The sequence below is a fragment of the Colletes gigas genome, unplaced genomic scaffold, assembly GCF_013123115.1.
Source record: "Colletes gigas isolate AHSC1104 unplaced genomic scaffold, ASM1312311v1 Colletes_gigas_Sc00007, whole genome shotgun sequence".
NCBI classification, from domain to species: Eukaryota; Metazoa; Arthropoda; class Insecta; order Hymenoptera; family Colletidae; genus Colletes; species Colletes gigas.
This window is the reverse complement of record NW_025106636.1, coordinates 1,551,172-1,560,436: the sequence shown is the minus strand read 5'-3', so window position 1 is coordinate 1,560,436 and position 9,265 is coordinate 1,551,172. Positions and strand designations below refer to the sequence as shown.

At 42.4% G+C, this 9,265-nt stretch overlaps 1 protein-coding gene across 3 annotated transcripts; it reads left to right on the top strand.

The window, feature by feature from the left end:
• The first annotated feature begins 14 nt into the window (after positions 1-14).
• Positions 15-9,173, top strand: LOC122396638 (14-3-3 protein epsilon). Of its 3 annotated transcripts, none has more exons than XM_043395221.1 (5): positions 15-265; positions 3,797-4,103; positions 5,648-5,991; positions 6,609-6,675; positions 6,762-9,173. In XM_043395221.1, the coding sequence occupies exons 1-4, from the start codon at positions 202-204 to the stop codon at positions 6,662-6,664; spliced, it is 771 nt and encodes a 256-aa protein (XP_043251156.1). In that variant the 5' UTR covers positions 15-201; the 3' UTR covers positions 6,665-6,675; positions 6,762-9,173. The 3 variants fall into 3 exon arrangements, with proteins under 3 accessions (XP_043251156.1, XP_043251157.1, XP_043251154.1); XM_043395222.1 differs by having other exon boundaries at positions 6,750-9,173; XM_043395219.1 differs by having other exon boundaries at positions 6,609-9,173.
• The last annotated feature ends 92 nt before the right edge of the window (positions 9,174-9,265 follow it).

The window sequence follows — 9,265 nt, the reverse complement described above, 5'->3', positions numbered from 1 at the left end:
ACCGGGAGCGCATGGCGAGTGGAGTGTCTGCAGAGGCTGCGCGAGCTGGGAACTGCTTTCGATTGTTGGCGGGCGCCGCCATCTTGGTCAGTGAGCTTGCGAGTGGCTGTACGACGAGGTGTACGTATTTCAGTGAAACGAGTATTTCGTGCGATTTCCCTGAAACCCTTCGTCTACCCGTGAAATCCACGAACATCCAAGATGTCGGAACGGGAGGACAACGTTTACAAAGCGAAATTGGCGGAGCAAGCGGAGCGCTATGATGGTGAGTGGATATTTTCCGGGAAAGGACCCGGCCTGCGCCAAAATGAAATCCACGAAATCGGACAGACAGAGGAGCACGGCCACAAAGAGAAAGGAGGTAGCACCGTCCTCGTGGATCGCGATCCTCTCGAGTTGACGATTTCGTTGGATAGAATCGCGAACTCCTTTGAGAACCGAGAACCTTAAAACTGCGATCGGGTCTCATTGGATCTGTCAAAAGTCGAGGAAACGTCAAATACGTGTAATCCGCACAGTGGTGTGGCCAGGTCGCCGGTTCGTGACCGGTGTTTCTTTATCGAAAGGGTGGGTTTGTTCTGGGCTTCTGTCACCGCTCTGGCGGATCTTGTCATGTTTCGCGAGCTCTCGATACCCGTACGAAAATACTGGTCGCGTAGCCATGGAAAACGATTTGGTCATTTTTGTGCATTACGTTGTTTCATCGAAAGCTGGGCAACGCCGTTGCTAGGCGTGCTGTTCGGTACTTTAGGGGGCACCTCGGCAGATAATCGGACAAGTCGGTCCTTCACCGACGCGTGTGACGCATAGACACGGCACGATACTTACCAATCGCTGCCGGGTTACTCCTTAGACACGTAGTAACGCGTGCTCTGCTCGTGGCATTTGGCCTTGAAAGCAGAGAGAAATCACTTGGCCGATCGACCGACCGAACTATCCAGTCGACGAATAACGCTTTCGGTTTATATCGTCTTGGATTTTACCCGATCATCCTATGCCCGGTGTCTCGTGCTTTCGCAGGCGTTTTCCTCGTTCATTACGCAATACGTGTCAATGTAATTTCGGCTGTAATAATTTTTACTCGATCCTGGCGAAAGCAGTTCGTAGTGGGGATTCGACGCTGTAGAAGGGGAAACATTAAAATCTCATCGTTTCTCGCATCTCGCTCTTCGCGATTCTCGGTAGAAATATTTTACGCAGCAGCGTGTATTTCGTTTCACGTACTCGTATTTAGCTCGCGAATGAAACGTAAACGCTTGACATTTGCAAGAGCGAAATGTACCTCGTGCGTAAGTTTCCTGTAACGACGTTTAATGCCTCGTATTTCTCTCTCTCTCTCTCCCTCGCTCTCTCTCTCTCTCTCTCTCTCTCTCTCTCTCTTTCGCTCCTTCTTTCTCGCTCTCGTAATGTAGTCTGGCCCGTAGAATACGCTCTACGTTCGAGCGAGATTCACCGCTCTCGGATCGTAATATTTTTTCGAAAGCTTCTCGACAAGTTCACGAGCTCTCGTTTTGATTTATTAACCTGCCTGTCGGCTGGCAAAGATAGACAAACGATGTCTCCTCAAGATACCTGAAAGAAAAAAAAAAAAAAACAGTTTTACGCTACATTATGCTAGGAGCGGCCAGAAATCGCGTTTTACGCTCCCGAGGATCGAAGAAGACTAACCAATGAAGCAGAATAAAGCGGGCAAAGAGAGACCGACGACTAGCATTCATCCCAAGGAGCCGCTTTTCATAATTTCGTCGCCGCGTGGGCATGTTAATCGAGAGGCACGCGTATTAAAGCGTGGAAATAACGTGCATGCACGATCCTCTTGGTGAAAACGACCGCCGAGCGTGAAGAATGACAGGGCGGAAGGGAGAGGAAGCGATGCGACTCTCCCGGGATGACGAGACAAGGAAGGGCGGAGAGGAAATTTGAGGGTTGCGAGAGAGAAAGAGGGATCACGAACGGGAGGGTGAGCACGGTAAGGGGTGAGAGACAGAGGGAAGATGGAGGGGCAGAAGAGGGGCTATAGCAGAAGGAAAGTATTGATCTGTGCTCGCTATATCCTACGTTTCTGTACACCTCCGTCACGGGTATACCACGTTCGCCGTAATTCTCGCCCGGAACCACCATGAACTTGAGTCTGATCTCGTAAATACCATCGTGATGCTTCCGTTTACTTTAGCATAACGATCATATAAAAGAGGATAAGTATTAATCCCCCGTGATCCAAGTGTTTATGCACCGGATACCCAAGGAATTATGTTACCGGTCTTCAACAAGCTCGCGTTCCTTCAGCTATAGAGTAAATTCATTATTTTATAACGTATTTTTTTTTGTTCCAAGGCGTCGGATGCCGTGGAGGACACCGATATCGGCCAATAGTCTTTCCATTCAGGTCGCGTCGGTCACCAGTGACCGACATTTTGACACACATAAACATTAATACTTGTAAATTTATGTATAACGTTAATGTCATTAGGAATACTGTAAAACAATTAGTACGCCATTTAAGTATTGAATGTATCTATTTGCAGAAACGTTGAGGATAACCCAGAACGCCCCCAGGGGTGTTCGACGCGAATGGAAAGGCACGAAAAATTCCCTGTAAAACGCTTTAATCGAGGAGCAGTTTATATTTTATAGTAATTTCTATTTCAAATTTGAATTTCTTGATTCTGATTGTCAAGGTAAATTCTTTGAAAGGATGTAAAGTGATTTTGAAGAGCAGATGAATCTAAAAGGCTGGGATTTCCGGACCTAAAGGCCGATACTACGACCATTTAATCTGTCTCGTTACTTCACGCCTCCGTAATAACTCTTTTTCACCCGGTTATCGATCTTGTCGTGGGACCCCGGATTTCGACACCGTCCGCAAATAAAACACAAACATTTTCATGGATTCTGCAACGATTCCCTCGAAATTTTCAACCGATTTGTGGCGTGTACGGTATGATTTATTTTCGAAGTTTTACACAAATTGAACGGAACAATTTTTAAACGTGAAAAATATTTTTACAAACTGTCGATCGGATTTTTTGCAGTTCATACGCGTAATGCGACACAGACCGAAACACATGTATCTTGATCGATATCGTTATCCTCAAATGCTGCACACCTATAGATAATAAATACATAATAGTAACCAACTTCCTCGCAAAGTTCAAGGGGCAGCGGGTTAATATATGCCCGTGCGCTCGTCTTTCTCGCACAGAGGCTCTCCACCATCCCAGATGAAACTAATAATATATCCACACAGGGGTAGCTACGTATTAATAATCAATAGGTCATTTCCAATTCATTACTTTATCATGATTTCACATAATATTCTTCGGCAAGTTTGATACTTTTACCCAAATCAGAAGTACACGTACATTTGATAAGCATATTATCCTTCAAACGCATAAATGGTAAAAATTGATGAATCGGAATTCGATTAATTTCATCAGTTTAACGCAAGCGTTGAAATTTTCAAAGAAACTTTAATTTCTTTTGCAATTTCGCATACATTTGTGTACTCGACGTATGCAACTTTAATGGAATGTATGAAGTCGGTATGACGTTGAATACGTCAATGTCAAGTACAGATAATTGTAACCAAGAATAATTAAAGCGATGTACGAATGATAATGTCGTATCGATTTTTACCATGTAATGTCGCAATAAAATGTACAGCTACTTTGGTTAGTTTTAATTATTTCTGTTCGTTCGTTTATACGTTTACTGTATTGTGTTGTCTTTGATTTCGATTGTTTTTCAACTTAATGGCACTGTCATTGACGGCAATGTCCGTCGGCATCATTTGCAGAAATGGTCGAGGCGATGAAGAAGGTCGCTTCGCTGGACCTGGAGTTGACCGTCGAGGAGAGGAATCTCCTTTCTGTCGCATACAAAAACGTAATCGGGGCGAGGAGAGCCTCCTGGAGAATAATCTCCAGCATCGAACAAAAGGAGGAGAACAAGGGCGCCGAAGGGAAACTGGAGATGATCCGTCAGTACCGATCTCAAGTAGAAAAAGAACTCAAAGACATCTGCGCCGATATCCTCGGAGTTTTGGAGAAACATCTGATACCGTGCGCGTCCACCGGCGAATCTAGAGTCTTCTATTATAAAATGTAAGAAATTTTGCAGATCTCTGTTCAGGAATTATCTGCTTGTAGCTTGGAAACTACACAGTTCTTCCAAATTTGTCCAAAGACTCGTTTTAATCTTACACTGCTCAAAGTAATTAGATAACATTGTTAGTTGCAGGCTCCAGTTATATCAGCATAAATTAAATGGCTGTGATATAAGGGATAGTTCTTAGTTTGGATCAATGAACGTTTATACAATGACAGTTTGTGGTATTATGTTGTTAGGGTTCATTACTTTAAAAGCTTTCGCATTCTCTACAAGCTGTATATTAAAATCAAAATTATCAAGACCGTTTGACTTCTTTTTTTCAAGCAGTAAGCAAATTTCTGCATCGGTAGCGCGATAGCTTAGATTAAAAGGTATCCAGCAACGCGGAAGACCGTTCCGTTTCGGTCACTGGTTTTTGAGGTATTGTTTTTTAAAACTTCCCGCCGTCTGGTTCGATACTTCCGCAAGAATAATTACTGCGTTGCGGATGCGATTTATAAATAGCAATCAATTCCGAGAATTAATTCTTATTGTACAGATCATTATATACCGGTGTCATACGTTTTATTCAATTCTTAACTTTAATTTTACGTTGAGAGAACGTTCCAGTAATACTGTGATTCGAGCGAGTAATTTAATGAATTACAAATAAAGTAAGCATTTTATGCGTGTCAGCAGCTCGTTAGATTTAATATTGTAAGAAATATCTGTATTAATTCGGCAAAGCAATATACGATCGTTACTCTGGACAAAAAAAAAATGTTCACAATAGTACATGTTTCGCTCGAATCTGTTTCCGAGTTCCATCCACTTTTGTGTCGGATAAAGGGTATTTGCCTATTTTTAGAGGTGTTGGAAGTGGCTCTCCAGCAACAGTACAGAACCTTGAAATGATTTCTAGTATACTGTGAAATAGCGATGAAAGAGTAGTCATCAAGGTCACACATGATACATTAAGTATTATTTGTAAATGAGCGAAACTAATGCCGAAAGTAATTAGAGCAGTAATTATTTGGTACAGTAATATCTTCTACCGAATGCATAGTTTATGTAGTACGAGATTCGTTAAAAATGTTGTGTAGCTTACAAAGTAACGAGATCTTTTGATTGTAATTGTACCGAACTAGTTTATCAAAGGGAATAATGGAGCATAAAAGTGTTTATATTAACTTTTTGTCATGCTTGTATAATGAGTTCACTTCTGAAGCGGTACCCACATTTTCTGGGACACTGTACAAGTAGAAGACCTTCGTGGCGAGAGGTTGAATCGAGTACCAGGAACAAAGAATAATCTATAGATATTTTACTGAACCGACACGATTACTCCATTTGCGTACACGATACCGGAGATGGGGAAAATTTTATTCCAACAGATAACGAACAAAACTAACTTTGTTTGTAATAAAAACTGTTATCTAGATAAGAATTTTGCCCGTCTCTGTGCAAGACATTCCGATTATTGCGAGCAGTGTAATTTAACGCCACTTTACCATGCAGATATTGTTTTTAAATCCTTGTTATTGTTGCGTTATTGTAGGAAGGGCGATTATCACCGTTACCTGGCCGAATTCGCCATTGGTAACGACAGGAAGGAAGCGGCAGAGAATTCCCTCGTTGCTTACAAAGCAGCCAGCGACACTGCTATGACAGACCTGCCACCGACTCATCCCATCCGCTTAGGATTGGCGCTCAACTTCTCTGTGTTCTATTATGAGATTCTCAATAGCCCCGACAGAGCGTGCCGCCTGGCGAAGGCAGCCTTTGACGACGCGATCGCGGAATTAGACACCTTATCCGAGGAGAGTTACAAGGATTCCACCCTCATCATGCAGCTCCTCAGGGACAACCTTACTCTCTGGACGTCGGATATGCAAGGAGACGGTTAGTATGCTGTCACGGTGGCTTCGTGTTCGCGGAAAAAAGTTTCAGAAGCTTTTGAAACGCCTCTTCGCTATGTCGTGGAAGCGCCATCGTCACGATCAATAATATGTATCGCGGCAACGCGATAAAATCTTCCTGTTGTATCAGATTTTTTCATAGAAACACACAGTTTCATCGTTTGAAAAGCTTTATGTTTGCGCCGGACAACACGGTGCAATTACTATTACCGTTTCGTTTTAAATGGCACTTTCGACGTCACGTGTTTCCGGACGAAGAATCATTACTTTGTAATTTAGAGTTCGACGCTGATCGTGAAAATGAGGCTGCGGCCGTTTCCACCAATGCTTGAACACAGGCACATCCTTTTCAATACGTCCTTGCACCATATAGTCACCTGGTGAGCAAACTCAATCCTTCCTTGCGCCTTAAACTATCAATACCTTTGAACATCAGGCAACGTGTATCTCTGTTTACTTTTTCTAAGCCCATGATTCGCCACGTGCAGCGAAGATGAAATTTGTATGATTATTATTTCTACTGCCATTTCGTACGGTTTCGATCGTTCGTACGCCGATAAAAATGTCCTTCGTTAATACGATGCGTTTTTTGTTGTACAGGGGAGGGCGAACAGAAGGAGCAGTTGCAAGATGTGGAAGATCAGGACGTATCGTAACTCTAACTGTAGTGAGTGTTACATTGCGCATATAAAACTGAGACACAAGAAAACAAAAAAACTCTTAATAACTTGTAAGCAAAAGAAAACAATTCAGCAGGTGGCAGTTCGGGGTGGGAAGGGGAGATCTTTAGCGATTGCGTGACCCTAAGCACGCACGTACGGTTACTCCAAACAAAAAAAAAGAATCATTCGATAACACGCATTGAGTTACGGAGCACGCAGAAAGTAACAAGCAAAGGACACGCACCCTGCGGTAATAGAGAGACTGCAAAAAAAAGCATTTAGAGAGGCACTATTCTTTGCCTTCTTCGCGTATCGAGAGGAAAAATGCTGTCTTTACACTTGTGCATGCCCAATCGAAAAATTACGATGTCGAGAACGTGTGGCGAATGGACGCCGACCGTCGGCGTATATGTCACCCATTATAAACAGAAAAAAACCATAAAAAAGACAAAAAAAAAAAACAAAAGTATGCGCCAGTTCGTCGGGACCGATTCTCTCACTTTTATCGGTTTCAGCGAGTGAGAACGAATTAACGATGTCCCATATGTTTCACCAAATAGCGAAACATGTTGATGCTCGACGTCGATCGAAGTGCATTATTGTGTTCGTTTGTTTACCCTCCTAAATCAATCTCCTCCTCGTCCTCTTCCCCGCTTTTTTACTGCGCGCATGATCGCTCTCGCATACTATAATAAATAACGATGTTAATTGTATGCGTGTAAATCGAGTGTAAATCATCTGTTTGTCCAAGGATAAACGCGTCTCCTCAGGTCGAAGGGAAGTGGTTGCCCGCCTCGGCTAAACAGCCAGGACTGCCAACCACGCGTCTTCGTCTCTGCTTTCTGTATAAGATATTACGGATGTACTTCCGAACGAAGTCCAGTTCAAGTAATTTCATACATAGTTCGAGCATGAGTTTTCGTGTAGTGTCGTTAAAAGAATTTATTAAGAAAATGCGCTTACGCGAAAGCGTCGTACTTAATGCAATAACATCAGTATGGCCCGAGAAAGAACGAAAGAAAGAGAAAAAGAGAGAGAGAGAGAGAGAGAGTATGGCTTTCGCGAATGAAATTTTGCGTTAAAATGAATATTCGAAACAAGCGAGAAAATAATACCGTCTTCGACACGTCGGACGTTCTTTACACTCGACTCTCTACACTCCTCCGTGACGAGAGTGGGTGTTTTGTTGTTTTATTTTTTTTTTTTTTTTTTTTTTGGATCGACGAGAAGCATGAAAAGGAAAAAACATTGTGGTAGACGAGCTTTTTTTTAACGAAAAAAAAAAAAAAATAACAAATTACGTTTCACGGAATATGAAAAGGAAACAAGTAGCTGTCTAGCTAGTCTGTAATTGTGGTTGTACTTTTTCATACGCCCCTCATTGTGTAAAACTATAAACGATCGCTGTGGTATAACGAATTACAGAATAAACGATTGTATCCCGACTTTATTCACCCGCGCTCACTTTCGCTATCACTCTCCTCGATTCCACTGTATCTTGGTTGATATCTGCCCGTGGCGTCCGTTCACCTTTTTATCGATGAACTGTTCCGTCGACTTCCGTTTCTAAACATTCCAGCGACTTTAGACGATTCGTTCGTTAGTCTCACGCGAAATTCGTTTGCGCATGTTAACGAGGTAAGCTTAGCGATACGGCATCGACCATTTTATTTATTCGTTTGAGTAAATAGTGGCGGTCAGAAATTTCTGGCATCGACTTCGTCACGAACCATAGATGTAGTTTCATGAAATTAATGTGCCCGCAATGGCCGAGATTTGTAGAATGTTTCTAAGCGCGAAAAACTACTGTTCTTGCTAAGAGTTTGGGCGTAGAAAAAAAGAGTTGTAAAATTACATTTCCACATTAAAACGGTATCGCGTTTCTGACCGTCGCTGTATACCGGTAAAACTGCGAATCTAGTTGGACTAGCACGGTGTTCTTGCAATGGCGATGAGGATAATCGTGATCCGTGTAAGCGTGCAGCAAAAAAGCGAGGTGTATTAACGTAAAAAGGCGAAGGGAACGCGCAGAATCGAGCTCTGCCTAGAAATCGGTGTGCATTGTGCCCCTGTATTTAGGTATTAATAACGATAAAAATTGATAATCATGTTATAAAGTACGTTACAAAGAATAACTCAAAGTAATATCAACGGCACCGTAAGTAAGTATATGCGAATAATTATAAGAGCGTAAATTAGGGTATCGTGGAAAAAACCGATCGACAAGAATCGTTTAAGCGATATTGGAGAGAACAGTTTGAAGTACAGTTTGTATCGTCGAAGAGAGTTCGAGGCAATTAAAATCGCGTGGAAGATTGATACGAAGGTAATGAAACTGTGTGTAGAAGGATGAAAGAACAGTGGGGGAAAGCATAGGGAGAAACCGGGAACCATCGGCTAAGAGTTAATATGAGTTTACGGATACGTGTAACGTGCATTAAACGCCACGTGTACCAGCGACAAGTCTTGGAAAATTTAGGTACAATAAAAACTTGTCAGTGGCGTGGTGAATTCCAAACGACGATAAACTGTGAGATACCTCATCCAATTACTTGCTTACACGATGGATTAAAAACAAGATGAAGTAGCCCAACG